This window comes from Gigantopelta aegis, unplaced genomic scaffold (assembly GCF_016097555.1).
Source record: "Gigantopelta aegis isolate Gae_Host unplaced genomic scaffold, Gae_host_genome ctg1946_pilon_pilon:::debris, whole genome shotgun sequence".
Lineage (NCBI taxonomy): Eukaryota > Metazoa > Mollusca > Gastropoda > Neomphalida > Peltospiridae > Gigantopelta > Gigantopelta aegis.
Window position 1 is genome coordinate 77,612 of NW_024532808.1, and position 17,389 is coordinate 95,000.

At 36.6% G+C, this 17,389-nt stretch overlaps 3 protein-coding genes across 3 annotated transcripts; 1 reads left to right on the plus strand and 2 right to left on the minus strand.

The window, feature by feature from the left end:
* Positions 1-1,777: 1,777 nt before the first annotated feature.
* LOC121391203 lies at positions 1,778-2,491 on the minus strand. Its single transcript, XM_041522904.1, has one exon. The coding sequence runs from the start codon at positions 2,489-2,491 to the stop codon at positions 1,778-1,780; it is 714 nt and encodes a 237-aa protein (XP_041378838.1).
* A 3,010-nt stretch (positions 2,492-5,501) lies between these two features.
* On the minus strand, positions 5,502-7,280 carry LOC121391205. The gene has a single exon (XM_041522906.1). It carries the CDS (start codon positions 7,026-7,028, stop codon positions 5,595-5,597), a length of 1,434 nt encoding a protein of 477 aa, XP_041378840.1. The 5' UTR covers positions 7,029-7,280; the 3' UTR covers positions 5,502-5,594.
* A 773-nt stretch (positions 7,281-8,053) lies between these two features.
* Positions 8,054-11,454, plus strand: LOC121391204. The gene is made up of 2 exons (XM_041522905.1): positions 8,054-8,142; positions 10,247-11,454. Exon 2 carries the CDS (start codon positions 10,255-10,257, stop codon positions 11,452-11,454), a length of 1,200 nt encoding a protein of 399 aa, XP_041378839.1. The 5' UTR covers positions 8,054-8,142; positions 10,247-10,254.
* The last annotated feature ends 5,935 nt before the right edge of the window (positions 11,455-17,389 follow it).

Below are 17,389 nucleotides of genomic sequence, written 5' to 3' on the forward strand. Positions count from 1 at the left end.
CATCCTTAAATTCCAGCATGGGAAGAGTGGACTGCAGTTTTCATTTCTGGACGCATTGTAAAAGGCACAACAACTCTTTCACCTTTGAAAATCAGACCATCTTGAACAGACATCTCATCACGGAAACTGTAGTATGGTGTAAGTTCAACAGCTAACTTTTGTTTGTCATCAGGCCATCCATGTACGATTACAGACTTCAGCTTCTGAAGAGAATCATCTTTGTCAGTCTCTCTCTTGACTTTGATAAGTCTTTCGTCTCTGATTGGTAGGAAACTCACCATATTCACATGCTCAAAGTCTTCTTGCATATTTTGTGAGGTGGTCAGGTAAGCTCTGGAGAGATTGTCAGCGAGGTACATCTCCTTACCCCTCTTATATCTGACAGTAATGTCATAGCCTTGAATACGTAGCATCATACCTTGCAGACGTCTTGGGGCTGCAGAAAGAGGTTTCCGTAGAATTGTTTCCAAAGGCTTGTGGTCACTTTCAACATTTGTGTGTCGACCAAATGTATACTGGTGTAATTTCTCCAAAAAGAAAACAATAACCAATATTTCTTTTTCTATTTGCGCATATCGAGTTTTTGTCTCTGTCAAGGCACGACTGGCATAAGCAATTGGTTGGCCATCTTGCATCAAGACAGCACCCAGTCCTTTCTGGCTAGCATCACACTGAATAGTAAATTCACGCTCAGGGTTATAGTACACCAGAACAGGAACTTTGAAGGCTTCATCATGAGTAGGTGTCCAGTTCCATACCACATCAGCACGAGTCTGTTTTCTGATAGGTTTAAGAACATCAGATAGCTTAGGCAAGAACTTTGCCAGGTAGTTTACAAAACCACAGAAACGCTGGACATCCTCAACGTTTTCAGGTTTCTTCATCTTTAGGATAGCAGCAACTTTCTCGGGATCAATCTTCCGGCCTTCACTGGTTACCATGTGACCCAAAAAAATGTTTTCGTATTTCAGCTTTATCTATTCAGCAGTGAGATTCTTGTCATGGTCTTCTGTAGCAGATTCTAGGTCTTCACCAGATCCATAGACAATGACATCATCACACACACAGATCACCCCATCACGACCTTGCAGTACAGCATTCAGACGTTTCTGGAAGAGTTCTGAGCTCACAGAGGTTCCAAAGGGCAGCCTTTTCCATCGATACCGGCCAAATGGTGTCTGGAATGTAGTAAGATGACTGGATTCTTCATCTAGAAGTGCATGCCAGTAAGCGGAGCTTAGATCAAGTTTTGAGAAAACGTTTGCATTTGCTAGCTTAGGCAAGATGTCATCCATTACAGGTAGAGGATAGCATTCATGTTTTAGAGCCTTATTCAATGGACGAGGATCAAGACAGATCCGAAGATCAGCTGATTTCTTTGTAGCAACTATCATACGGTTAGTCCAATCTGTAGGTTGATCAACAGGAGTAATGACATTTCTTTCAGTCAATCTGTCAAGCTCTGTTTTGACACAAGTTTTAATAGCGATAGGTACTCGAACAGCAGCAGAAGTCACAAGAGTAACAGTAGAGTATCTCGAAATGCGCGATTCCAGGTAAGTTGTCTTGTTTATCATCAAAAACATCTGCAAAAGATGTAAATATATCCACAGTTTCAGAAGGTACACCAAGTTTCGCCAAACTTGAATTTGTTGTAATTGACAGTTATAAAGACCCATGGCCTCAGATGTTTGCTTTCCTAACAATGGAATCAGGTTTTCAGCAACAACAAAGAATTCAATCGAGTACTTCTTCCTAGTCTTTGGATTGCAGAGAGTTATTCTTGTCTTCCCTTTTTCGGCTGTAGAATTGTCTTGTTCCACATATGAAGTGACGTCTTACACGAGATAAGAGTAGAAGTATCTTTGATATTATACTTTTCAGGAATGACGTTCACAGATGCACCACAGTCTATCTGGAATTTGACAGGTTTCTCGTTGATCAGCATATTTGCCTTAATTATTTTCTGTTGTCTGTCTGTTACTGAGAGAAGTTGTTCAGAATCAGAATTAATCTGAATATTCTCCAGCAGATGGATATTCTTACATTCTCGTTTCATAGGACATTTCTCTGCGAAATGATTCTTCTTTTTACACATTTTGCACATTTTTCCCCAAGCAGGGCAAAGTGATTTCTTAAAATGATGAGTTTTCCCGCAGAACTTGCATTTGGGCTTTAACTTTCCTCCTGATGAGTGACTTGTGATTGCATGGGCAGACATTTCTTCACATCCAATGGATCGCAGTTGAGATGATGTAGGTTCAGCACATCGACAAATATCAATACATGTAGTGAGGTTTAGACCCGATTCTTGAAGCAGACGTTTTCTTGTAGCATTGTCAGTAATACCAAGAACGATGCAGTCTCTCATTAGACTGTCTCTCATACATTCACAAAAGTTGCAAGTCTTTGACAGTGTGTGCAGTGCAGCAACGTAGTCTTCAAGACGTTCTGCAGTACTTTGGTTTTGACTGTTAAACACAGTGTTCATATGTCTCATTAATCTTTCCCACAAAATGAGCATCAAAACCATCAATAATATCTTGCAGTGTGTGGATCTGGAAGGTGCATTCCATTATACAGAGTCAGTGCTTCTGGTCCAATAGTGTGTAGGAATAACGTTGATATTCAGTTGTTTGACTATCTAGCTTTGCCACAATAGTATAGTTCTGCCACATCTGTTTAAAAAAATTCCACTCATCACCGCCCCGTTTAACGTTCAATGGCGGTGGCGGATTAACTCTAGCAGGTAAATGTGGACCCATTTGGTCTTCCATACTTTTGTTTTACTTTCAGTGCGTAACGTTTCTCAGACGTTTTCAGTGAAATTGCAGTTCGTAGTTGGGCAGTACTACTTATGAATGCAGGAATAATAATATATGTAATGTTATTAGTAGCAACACTGTCAAACACTTCGTCTTCTCCACTTACGAATTCAAGCAGACGATTGCCAAACACAGTGTCACATAGCCAAAATGGCGTACTACGATTAGAAAGTTCGAACACGGCAACCACGAAAGTTCGAGAAATTTAGCACATAGTACTCACAGACTCGGGAGAAGCGTACACAATAAAGCAGTAGAAGAACATTTTAGAGTAACTTTCACCGCTGCCACCATGTTCAAGTTCCTTTGAACTTCAAAGAATAAAAGAAGACGGTAAAAAATTATCAACCTTTACTGCGCACTAGTGGAAAAAATCATCAAGACCGGAAGTACGTCATAGACGTGTGTTACCAACTATGGTAGACCGAATGTATCATAACAATTTGTAAATAAATATCTATCGTTTTTGTTACCTTTCAAATTGTGTTTGTTCGGTCATTTATTTACTAATTACAAGAAATCATCCAGTAAAGAACCCAGTCATCCTGTTACAGCACCATACTCGTTTTACCGTCTGGCAGAAACCCTGAAAGGTATATGTCAATAATACGTGGATGATATGTAAGTAGTATAATAATGAAGGGTCTATGCACAAAAATATACGATGCGTCAGTGACTGAAATAATGGCTAATGCTATACACCATTTTGAGCGTGTATACGTACATTAGTATAGACATTACGACAGTTTACTGATCTTATCGAATGGCTTCAAAGAACACCTTTGTTGTCTTTAACAACAAACACGTATGTATCGCAAAATGATAGAACAGATAAAAACAGTGGTTATTTGTCCCCTACATATCCATAGATGACTATATGTTTCGCAGTGCATCAATTTATTGAGCAGACATTTTGTGTATAGTTTTATGTATTCTCACTAGGGATTTATCTAGGATATTTGGCCAGGGTTCCATGTCTGATGGAATTGGGAACCATACTTGGAATATTTGTTTCAGGCAACACCACTATTAATTATTTTATTACAACACACTATGTTCGGACCCACAGAATGCCTGGATAAATGCCTGCTCGCAGATCAAGTTTGCAGGGTTTCACATGACGCAGCAATCCTGCGTATTTGACGCAACATTTACCTAAAATACTCCTAAATAAAATATGTGTGCGTCATTGCTGACGCAAAATATTTCCGATGTCAATCGATTTTATTTCTTTTTTTTAATACATACAAACCTAACGACTAATTTAATTAAATTTCAGTTCACTTTATTGCACAATATCAAACAAACTGGTGTCAGCAAACAGAAAGAAAAAAAAGAAAAGCATACAACATCAACGCAGTTCAATACGAAAATAGCCGAGCGGTTTAACTGGTTCCCACTCGTATCAATACGTTACGTAACATAAGTGTTAAAAACAGTGTGGCTGATGTAGCATGCCAGTTCCTGTGTAAATTTAGATCATCGCAACAATGTCGAATGCGCGGTCTGTTTATAGACATCAGTTTTTAGTTAGGTCTATCTATCTAGTTTTTTATTTTTAAAATTATTTTTCTTTATTGTTTTTAATACATGAAGATGGTTGTGCACATCTACTACTATGTACATTTCTGCTATAACAGTTAACAAATGTTTACATGTATGTGAAGCAACAAGATGTGTGACCTAAATGTACATGTTGTACTCCACAAAACCTATCCTGAACATCTTTATAAAAAAAAGCATATTACAAATATTGAGGCTATAACTCTAGTTATCAGCAGTGAGACAGTATTTAGAAATTAAATGTGGACAAAACCAAAACATGTCTGTAGTTTTTCATTAATATTGAAATCCAAGCTACACTGATGAGTCCTGGAGGGACGAAACATGTTTCTCTGTTAAAGACACACAAGTGTTCTATCGAGTTAACTGAAATAATATGGTGAGAACATCTATTAGTACATGTATGAGCCACAGACTAAAAAAAAAAATGTGGCACACTTGGGAAAGAAACATGATATTCTAATCCAAATGACTCCCCATTGTTCAGCTATATATATAGCTAATTTATTCTCTTTAACACCAATGGGAGGGGGGAGGGGGGATTGTTTTATTTAACAATACTCTCAACACATTTTACTTGTGATTATACTGGCATTGATGTACGGTATTGTTAAAATAAAATATTTTATGTGAACTTTCCCATAGACAGGACACTACATACCTCAGTCAACTAAATAAAACTTTACTACAAATTTAGCATTTTTGTGTTTAAATTTGTATAATTTATTTTCTCCAGATTAACAAACGGTCAGTTATACTTTATTCATGAATATCAATAAATGAAATACATGTGTATATTTAAATTTTTAGTAGTTTGGAATTTAATACATATAGTATGTACATTGGTCATCTATCTACATGTTTCTATCAGTTAATTGTTCATACTGCATCATCAGTTTGTGTGACCCAAGTGTCCTGACCTTACTTATAAGTAAACTTTTTAAATGTTCAATGGCCAATTTGTGTCTAGCATATGGTTATTTCAACACTATGTCAAAACAGCTACAGTGAATACTTTGCCACTACATAAGTTAAAACATGTTTCATCCCTCCAGGACTCTTCAGTGTAGCTTGGATTTCCATATTAATGGAAAACTACAGACATGTTTTGGTTTTGTCCACATAAAATGTTATTAATGTTAACATTTCAGTTTAATAATGTTATTTCTGTTATCCCTTTATCATTCATGATTTTCTCCTTGTTCATTATCGCTTCACCATTCTTGATTTCCTCCTGTCTTTTCTGCATTCAGGGCAGTACCACTTGCCTTTAGGTTCTGTCAATATACCTACACACCCATAGTGGAACCAATGAATGGGGCAGTTCTGACCGTCGCAAGCAACCATGTCTCCAAATTCTTCCTTTTTGCAGAAACACCACACTTCGGCAATCTCAGCTTGAGGGCTTGCTTTCTTTTGCTGATTTGTGTGGTCAAGTAGAGGCATCCGTGAATAATATTTCGCAAGCAACTCTGGCAGAATTCCAACTTGAAAAATGAATAGAACTGCTTGTGTAGTATCTGGCCAGAATGTCTCCTCTTTGTAAATCCTTTCGCAGTGATAGGATTTGGTTGTCCAGAGATAAAAGTCTCCATACGTTCGTCCACAAACAAACAGCTGACACTGAACTTGGTAAAAGTATTCATGTTTTCTGTCCAACATCCATTTACCTTCCTCATTAAAAACCAAACACATTTCTTCAGATTTAACATTTTGAAGATCTCTGTCTCTGATGAGATACGGGCATTTTATTTCTAAGCAACCATCACCACAACAGTCACAGGTGACACATCCATCGGGTGATGCTCCAATCTGTGGGTGCTCCTCACTAATGACAAAACCAGAATCTCTCATCTTGAAGTTGACATGTTTCATTTTCATCAGCTCCAAGTACTGCTCCTTTGCTTTTCTTTCCTTTAACAGACCCCATCGTGTTGCTGGTGTATTTACATTTTTTTTCTCGGGATAGCAAATATCCTTAATCAAGCTGGGAGATGGCTGTGAAGGATCAGTTTTACAAACCTTTCGGAATTTTGATGCAGTTATGCGCCCCGCTCGATAACGCTGCCACAGTCGGGAATTTGATTGACCCCTAGTTGCCATTTCTGTGGCTTCAATCTGCTCCCTTGTAGCACTGATGTTAACTGAAGTACATTTTTGCAAAATGATGTTATACGGTTGCATATAAAGTTCTTCTTGGAACATGTCAGAAAGAACATCTGGAAAAATATTTTGAGCCTGTTGAGGAATGAAGTGATCATTGAACGGTTCTATAACTGATAAGACAGCAGGTTTTACCCTACCAATACTAAGTCCCTGCAGGAACTTGTCCAATCTGTTAGCACTTGGAGCAGGTATTTCCTTAGGCTGGCGAATACGACATGCAACAGGCGTCCCAGTTGCAATCGAATGGTCCAAATTCAAGCGTTTGGTCTGGGCTGATGTGAAGTCAATCTCGCCAACTGGTCGATACTTTATGTCTTTCAGTGCAGACGGTAAAAGCCAATAGGCCGGCTCTTGGGTGACAGTCTTCGAATCTCTGATCTTCACAGTTGCATCAATTGCAAACAGTAGTGTTGCAATGTGTGTGCAAGCCTCACCTAACCCTGCCATACAATCACAGTGTGCTGTGCAGACCATGCCATTCTTCTCCGCAATGACCCAGGGTTGCAAAGGCTTTTCTCTCAGTCTTTGCGAATGTAACACCTGAAATAATTTGTATTGATAATTTTACTTTATAACTTCAATAAAAAGTATGTTATTAGTAGCAATAAAAAATATTACAATCATTTACCACATGTTTAAGTTATATTGGTTATAGTTATATATCTGATAAGTAAATTCTTAATAAATTACAGCAAACAGCATTTCTTCTAAGTCAAGGTTCATACATGTATATGTGGAGTGGCACGCTATTGGGCCAAAGAAGGAAAATGCAAGGGTGTGTGCATTCAACTCCGTAATCCTTAAAAAATACGTGATTTTGAAGTTTAAAGTAAATAGCATGTTGACATTATGATATATGTGATTAAATTACAGTGTTTGGCAATTAGTTTCTTATGATATTTTATTATTAATGATTTTTTTTCTGCTGACGATGTGAGGTAAATTCGCCGGAAACGAGGACACGAACGATGGGTCAACTTAATTGGCGTGTAGCACAAAAACAAGTGAAAACAATTATCAAAATAAAATGTTTGCTTCTAGTTTAATAAAGAAAGAGCCAGTAATTAATTGTGTTGTTCTTTTTTATGCTATCACGTTTATACAGTGAATTAGTTAAAAATCATTGTTGTTCGTTACCATTGTTGTCCAACATGAGCACGACCTTTGTACCTCATAGTCGTTTCTTTGTTTGTTTACTTCTACACAGCTTTTATTTCTACGATTTACATTCAAACAAAGTTTTAATAAAATGGCAAAACCTAATAAGAATGACAAGCTATATTTCTAGCAGATGTAAACAAAGTTTAATTTTTAATTTTTGCGTCCATGTGAAACGAACATTTTCCCGCTCACCCCACGTGGTCAACAATCTTTACCGACTTGTCAATGGGGTATATAGACTGGAAATTTCCACAGGAAGTGACGAAATGACCTTTCACTGTTTTCAACAAAGTATAGAGGCTATAATTGTGACCTGGAAGTCATTTATTGTCCGACATCCGCTTGAAACGCAACGTGATTTGAACTTCGACTAATTGTTATTTTATATGATTTGTGTGCAACTGGATTCGATAATTGACAAAATCAGGTAAGCAAAATACACTCTTTTTATTTCTGATATGTTTTTAGTTAAAGTTATAATATGATACATTAGAATTTAGCATTTTTAACTCATTTTTGGTGGACTGCTCAGGGGAGATTTTCATTTGCACACGTGTCTCTGTGAAACGAACATTATTTAAAACTAGATTGTTAAGCGCTGGTGCATCGCTTTTTCGAGATTATTTCTTTTTAATGTAATAAAATTAAAAGCTAATTAATACAAAGTATGAAAGCTAAGTGAAACCGGCGATTATATTTATATTTCTATGCCAGCTGATGTTCGTTTCACGGACAATATTTTTGGCGCCTTTTTGTGGTCTTTTGCAACGAACGAATAAGTTTTCCTTTCTCTGTCAAAATTTACAGCGAGTTGAAATGAATAAGTTAAGCGATGTTTTGCAGGCTCTTTTTTAGCAACAGATTAAAGTCGTGTTACTAGCGAAACGGTCGTAAAATAATGACAAAAGTAAAAAATGTAATACCGGCATATTTTTCCCGCCATTTTAATGATTTTTGTGTCAACTGAAACGAACGCCATCGCCATAGTAATTTTAACGGTCTACTCTTAATGTTTTTTATTGTTAAATTGATAAAAATCAAGTAACAATCTAGGTTATTTCTGATGTATATATTTGATATTTTCAAGAAACCCCCAACAGTATTGAAGTTGAATTAATTTGTGTTTGATGATGTTAGTTACATAAGACTATGAAAGCAAAATTGATTTTAGATGTTTTGTTGTCCAGTGTAACTTACAAAACTAATGTTGAGAAATGGACACTAAATTTATTGGTCTGCTATTAATTATTTTATGAACACAATAATATTCCATATTTTTGTTTTAATTAGGAATTTTTAATATTGTTATATAAATTTTATGGTAATGCAAACTGAATATTTAGTTATTGATGATGTTAGTTACAGAAGACTATGAAAGCAAAGTTGATTTTAGATGTTTTGTTGTCCAGTGTAACTTACAAAACTAATGCTGAGAAATGGACACTAAATTTATTGGTCTACTATTAATTATTTTATGAACACAATAATATTCCATATTTTTGTTTTAATTAGGAATTTTTAATATTGTTATATAAATTTTATGGTAATGCAAACTGAATATTTAGTTATTGATGATGTTAGTTACAGAAGACACATTGCTGCAGAGTTGGTTCAAGTCCTATGTATCTTACATCATTAACATGTAGTTTTAAGTAATTGCAGTTTTTATTCCTGTAAATATTACTCTTGTATTTTAATTTTAGATGTTTGTACTTGCATAATATGATGTCAATAGTTTGTTTTTCTCACACTTAATTATTTAGGAATTTGTATAGTGTTGTTAGTTACACTGGACACTTTTTTCGAATACTTGTTGTGGTCTATGAATTCTACTGATAGTAAGACATTCTGATATTAGATTTAATTTTTTTTTCAAAAGACTAAGAAAATTAGGCTTGTCTAACCCGACCGACCCATGAAAATCGACCTGTCAAAATACCTTTGGGGAAGAATTATTGTATATTTAAAAAATTTGTTTAACCAGTTTCAATTTACGACCAGAAACATTAAATATACAGACATTGATATTCTAAATCGTAGAAATATTTTATTAGTTGAAAACATCTTACAATGTAGCAAACTTGGAAATGTCCCTTTAACATCAGTTTCTATTTGTTGGAAATTAGAAATTCTGTAAAATGCTATTCCTAGTAACGAGAACACAATTTTCCAGCAACAGTGGCACAAGATCTTGTGTACCGCGGTGCATGTTCGTAATACATGGTACATGCTCTTGTGAGAGGCAAAATGGGTTTTAAACTAAATCTAACGGTATGTACACAGATACCTTCACGTAAGCCAGTTGAGGCTATGGATCAATTGCCAGGCTTTGGTAATCTCACAAATTTATTATAAGCGGTCATTTTGTCCGACACTAGGTACAGTTGTAAGAATGCCATCATGTTTGCTATTGTTACATTTCTTCAAGTTTGTTAATCCTATATACATAGTCCACATCTATAAAAGATCTACGTAGTCTTAGTTTTTGTGTTCCATGTTTGCTTTATTTTCCTATTTGGTTATTTTTGCAGGATTTGAGATGGGTGAGGATGAACCTTTGGAGCAAGTACTTGAGCAAGGTCAAACTTCACGTCGAAGTGTCAGAATTGCAGTGAAGAAAACTGAAACTGTTCAACATGCAGAAAATGGTATCACGTCAGCACAGAAAAAGAAAAGTAGTGCAGAGTCTTCAAGTGATTATCGGAAGAGAATAAAGGCAGACCCGGAAAGATACCGAAACCACTTGGAGTACGAAAACAATCGTGTAAAGCTATTCTTGGCCAACCTGACACCAGAAAAGAAAGGGCAGTACCAGAAAGTGACAAATGAGCGTGTGAGAAAGTGGAGGGCTGAACAGAAGGCTGTGGGAAAGAGTGTTAGCTCATATGTTGCACCAAAAACCAGAAAAGAAAAGGAGACAAAAAAAGAACAATGGAAAATGCAAAAGGCTACATGGAGGGTCAACAGATCTGAAGAACAAAAGGCAGCAGAAAAAGAAAAAAGAAGGCAGAAGTATCTTGAAAAGAAAAGAAAAAACAAAGAGGAAACTGCGGCTCTGAATGGAAAGAATGTTATCAGAGAACCATCGACACCAAACCCTGAACAGCCATGTTACGTAGATCCTCAGTGTACCCCTTCCACATCAACCCTCAGTTCTGAAAGAGAACCTACCCTTCAGTGTGTAGAATCGGTCCCAGCAACTCCTTACAAGAAGAAGAACACACTCAACAAAGCTGTCTGGCGGATGAAGAAGGCAATGCCAACTGACAAGGGGAAATTTGTGCACGTGTTTGGAACCGTGGTGGACCGTGCGACTCCACGCACTCGTCGTCTTCTTCACCAGAGATTGGGCATTGGAGCCAAATCTAGAAAACGAATAAATTTTCTCGCTTCGTCAGTGTCTTCACTCAGGGAAAGCATCCATGCGCTTAGAAAAAAAAGAAATAAGAGGGATGTCAGTGCTAAGAAAACAGTGGCACTCATGCTAAGTTTGAAGAAAAAGTACTCGTACAGAGAAAGTAAACTTTTAGGACTCAATTATAAACTCCTCCAGAAGGCAGGAAAAGCAAAGAATTTGGACGAATTAAATGTACGGAAAAAAGAAAAGATGCACTGTCATCACAGACTGTTCAAAAGGTGGAGCAATTTTACAGGAGGAGTGACATTTCCCGTACTCAGCCAGATGCGCGGAGTGCAAAGAAAGGATCCAAGGATGAGTATCCCGTGGCAAGGAGGGTGATGGATATGTCAACGGCAGCAGCGTACGAAATGTTTAGGGCAGAAAATCATCATACAGCCATTTCAAAGACGAAATTCCGACAGCTGAGACCCAAAGATGTCTTGCCCTCAACACGCACAAGAAAACAGAACTGCCTCTGCGAGTATTGCGCTAATATTGATCTTAAACTAGAGGGCATTGGTCGCTTTGCAGCATCTCAGCGTCTGCAAGATTTGACATATAAGGACAGATACGACCTTTCCAGGTCAACTCTGTGTCCAAGAGGGGAGGATGGCGAGTACAAGATGGCATGCCTTGAAAGGAAATGTGCAGCCTGTGGGACATCTGCCATTGAAGTGAAACTACGTCCTCTACTAGAGACCCACATTGAAAATCAAGTGATTTTCTTTAAGTGGGAGAACACTACTTATGTCCACAAAGGTGTCACCAAGAAGAAGCTGACTAGGCAGAGGAAAACCCTACTGGCTCGTGATTTCGTCACAGAACTGACGGAAGAGGCAGCCAGCATATCAAAACACCTCTTCAATGCCAGATGGCAAGGAAAGCAGTATGATGCGGTCTCCAGTGACGTACCAGCAGGCTGGGTCGTCATCTGCCAGGATTTTGCAGAGAATTTTTCTTGCTGGTACCAGGATGAGGCTCAGGGAGCACACTGGGGACACGATTCGGTGACACTTCATGCCAATGTTGCCTCATACAGGTGCCCTGAAGATGACTGTGATCTGATGACGAATCATTCGTTAATTTTTGTCAGTAATGACCTGAAGCATTGCCATGATGCTGTCCATGCATTCAACTTGTCTACAATGGACATTCTAGTTAACCTTGGCGTCTCCATGAAAAAGGTTGTATATTTCTCTGATGGAGCCCCGACACAATACAAAAACAAGTCTGCCTTCTGCGACTTAGGGTATGCTTTTGAAGACTTTGGGGTTCATTGTGAACGACATTTCTTTGGGACACGGCATGGCAAAGGACCATGTGACCGGGAGTTTGGCACCCTAAAAAAAGTTGTTAATCAGCGCGTTAAGGAAAGGAGAGCCGAAATTGGCACCGCTGAGCAATTTTTCTTATACTGCCGTGATCATCTGAGCAAAGAAGATGGTCACGTCCACTACAAGAGATCCTTCTTCTTCATTGAAAGTGCGGATATTAAGAGAAACCGAGAGCGGGCTAGCAACCTGAAACCTCTACCCCAGACAAGACAGCAGCACTGTCTTAAGATGGTGAAACCGTACATCATCAATAACCGTGAACGGAGCTGCTTCTGTCATGTGTGCACAGAGAGGGAGGAAGGCAGCTGCCAACATGCAGACATTACTGGCAAATGGAATATCGCCAGTTTGCTCAAACGTAGCAAGGTATGTATAATTTTTTACGCTCTGTGCACTTAACTTGTAATATTTTTTATTCCAATTAGTAAAGACAATAAATATTTGTAGGTTTTGATATTGCTTGATTCAGGGATGTAACCTTTCTCCCCTGTTTTTGGATATGGATTCACTATTTTTATTTAAACTGAGTATTACAATTGAGCTGCTTCTAAATTAAGTACATTTTGAGACACATTTTTTAAATATCAACTGATTGTGTTTCTGTTTCCTCAGGTGACCAGGCACGATTGACAGGTGTTTAAAATCTAGTTACTAAATAGCTCCACCTTTTGTTTTCCAGCAGGATGCTGATGCAGATACGAGCCTGTCTACATGCCCTGTTGCTGAGCCAATTCCTGTCAAATCTGCAGACGACAATATCACTCCAGCAGTTGAGCTCTTTGAGAATGACGACCACCCTGAAGAGATGGCAACCTTTCTGCCGACGATCCTGAAGATGGCCCACGACTTGTGATGGATGTTGGTGCTGCAGCCATTAAACCAACAGGGTAAAATATTCAAATCCTTGTAATACATAGTTCGAAATGAGCACTTGTCCGTTTGTCCTGACAAGTGAAAATTTGCTCGGACTAGCAATATACAGTACCTTAATGGTTGTCCAGTGGACAAGTAAAAATATTCAATGCAGTTTAATTTTTAACAATCAAAAATATGTTTCTTGTACAACACATTTATTGAGTGAAAATACTGCCAGACAAGTAGATTTCTTGATGAACTTGCACCGGACAAATGAAACATTCTACTTGTTTCTATAGCTGTTATATATTGCATTGAATTTTAATATTTTTACATTCTTTGTTTTGTTTTTTTAATTACTGTTTCCTTGGTTGATTTTCCTATGCTTCATTTTTTTGTCTGTTGTTGAAATAACAAGGAAATGCTTCTGGTTTCAGATCCTTCCCACTGGGTAGCTGGGTGAGCGTAGGATTCAACAGAAATGGCAAGAAGAATCCACTGCTGTTTTTCAATGGAACTGTAAGTTACCTAAATGGATTTACACAGCCTGGTTTTGACATTCATTTACAATTTGGTTAACCATGTGCATTTAAGAAAAATAAGTCTGTAAATTCAGCCCAGTATTTAATTAAGTAGTAAGTTTTAAGATATTAAATGTGCACTGATCACTTTATGCAAGGAAACAATTCAAAGCTTGCAATTATTGCAAGCTTAATCAAGTCCAGTTCCACATGCCCTATCCTGTGTCTGAATAGACCGATTTAAAAAATAATAATTGTTTTTGATAAATAGCTGAAATTTGTGCGTGTGGTCCAATTCAAGACATTCCAAAACATAATTGATTGATCTCTTTTAAGGTTCTTCAAACTGACAGTCATGAAGTCAAAGTACAGTTTTTGAAGAAGAGGGGCAATTATTACAGCTTTCCTGAACTTGACGACGTGTCCTGGGTTCCATCGAAAGATGTTCAGGCACTGAAGCCACCAACAATCAATGCCCGCAGCCAATACTTCTTTATCTGATTAATTAAAGAAGTGAAACTGAAATGAAACTGAAGAATGTTTCACATTTTGTTGTTATATTTCTCGATTATATTGTTCATTTTTATGGATGATGACTTTTTGGTGTCTTGTAACTTACGACATATGTGCTGCTAAACTTTGTTATTTGAAAAGCATACTTCTAGTTTTTCTTTGTATCTCTTTCTGATACAGAAACAAACACTGACGTGGGAAAAGAAGAAGCCATTTGTTAATATTGCTTTCTCAAAAAAAAGTTGAACTCTGCATATGTCGTAAGTTACGGTGTCCACAACTTTATCGCCATACTACAACATCATATGTGATTTTTTTTTTAATCTCTCAATTACATTGAAATGAGATGCCACAACACACCAATTACATCAATATACATCTCATTAAATCAATTTATTCATTGTATTATTGGATTAAAATGTCGTCTTGTAACTTACATCGCCAACAGCATTTGCCTGATTTGACACCCTCACTACAGTCAAGTGAACCAGAAAACAACAACTTTTGCTTCAGTATTAGTTGAAAACAAGTCTTATCTAATATCTAAACTAGTTTTTTAATAAATTTAAGCACTTTTTATTTTTAATGACTTTGTCCTCATTCTTTGGCTCAGTATCGTGCCGCTCCATGCTGACCTCAAGCCCTACTAAAATATTAACTTAATAATTACTGCACCAAAAAGTCCTTCTTATGCTTAAACAAAGTCCCCAAATTAGTGACACTTAAAGCCCTGGTATATCTCTATAGTATATATATATTATATGAACACGTGACCTACCTTCGCTCGAACAATGTGAAATCCATTCTTAATGCAGACTGCAACGTCACTAATCCATCCAGAGGTCAGCTGGTTAAAAGCATCTAAACTTTTCCATGCCTTCATGTCGTCCATAGTATAAAAACTTTTTGTAAATATCAAGTAATTTACAATGTCTGGATACAAAACACTAGGAAAGTTTTTCTCACTGTTGGACCACTCGAGTTTCGTCACTTCATATGGATCGACATTATTAATAATACTTATTTTGCTTAAATATCGGTCTCTAGATAGACTATCCAGTGTACCAACATAACCTGGTTTAGACACGGGTAATGATTTTAGTTGTTTAGACATAATAACATCAATTTTCTACTTCGCTGAACACTAACAATGATAATACTTCTTTTGTTTGTCCTCCAATATGGCTGCCGGGACTTGCGTACACAGAAACTGTGACGTCATCGCACACACTCTATTGTCCGAATCAAATTGTTAACAACTACGAAAAATTGCTTTTCTACCTTTAATTGCCGTTAGATTTCCTCCAAAGTTTGTCCAGACACAAATCGCAAAAAAACCCACTACAAATATAGATTCCACACACGAGACTGCAACGATGTCGCCGATATTGTGTTTGCTGAGATTGCATTGGGAAAAATACGTGCAATTTTCTGCTGTTTGCCATGTTACTTGTTTATGGAATACTCTTCAGGAGGGGGTGAAAGCCTCCAAAGTATGTGACACAATTAATATGAAATCAATTATCTTTAGTGATATCATTAAAAAAATAATAATAATAATAATATGACGTCATCACGTTTGCTTTTATATCATAACATGTTATGACGTTGTTAGATTAAGTCCTATCCTCTGAACCGGCGTGACGTCACACGGTCTAAGTTACTCTAACGTCACACGGCCTAGTTACCGGTCTTTGGGGGTGAAGCAAAGCCTTGGTGATTACTGGTTTACATAGAATAAAGTTATCATATTAACTTTTTACATGCTTTACATATTGTCATTTATTTTCTGTAGCTAAAACATAGTTGCAATACGTCTTATGTGTATTATAACAGCTTGGGTTGCCATATAAGAGAAACGAACAACGGGAATCTGAATTAGTATATTTAGTACCGATGTGTTTCCGTGTACTTTGAATGTCGAGGGGACAGGGCAGGTTGGGAAGAATATAAAAAAAATTGATGCAATTTTCAGGTATTATGTTAATTATAAATTTTAACAATTTTGAAATGATAAGATAATTATTAATATAATAATTATGATGTGGGCTACAAAATATATAATTTGTATTTATAATAAAATTTGTATGCATGATTAAGTTAATTATTTTTATGATTTAATAATTATTGTATTTCCAAATAATATGTAATAATTAAACAATGGCAAAGTTGTTACTTTACAAGTTCAAAATTACAATAGTATTATTGTCATATCTTATATAGATGTATTGGCAGCAGTATAATGTTCCACTGAATACATTCTTTTATTCTTAAAACAAAATACAGTTTCTTGAAATAATGAAATGCTTTTGTTTTTACAGATTGCAAAATTACCACATGATGTTGCCCCCTTCCTTACCGGTTGAATGCAGGCAACAAAAAATAGCAATAATAAAATATAGCCATCCTCAGACCTTGACATCTAGGGGGAGCAATATCTCTCTCTACTTGCCCATCACACCTGAGATTAGTTTCAAGGAGAATAATATATAGTTTCCTTTGGCATGTGAATTTATATACATGTAGTATCAATATGGTAATATTTTAAATTGCCCCCCATAAACTACATTAAGGAGCAAATAATCAGTTCCCTCAGTTATTTTCATGTCGAGGTCTACAACCTAATAAAACATAAGTGTTACCTCGTCGAACAAACATTCAAATGTTTTAATAATAGGGTTTAACCTGGTATATTTAGTAATAAAACACAAAAACTTACCTGAGTAAATAATGGTTTAATATATATATGTATAATAATATTGGTGGGTTTTATATCTAGTCACAATGGATATTGCAGATATTTTCTGTTCAGTCTTGTGCTGTATTGGAATTGTTATTGCAGTTCAATTTAAGTAATATCTACAAAACTAATTTTTAATAGTATACAGCTGGAGAAAGGAGGCAAATATGGATGTTTATAAACTGATCTATATCGGTATGCCTTCTACTAGACTACACATATTTAACCTAAGTTGCTTTTAACCCGGGTTAAATTACCTCATGTAGATACACTTATGTAGCATATTCAAGGAAAATATATGAATGAGATAG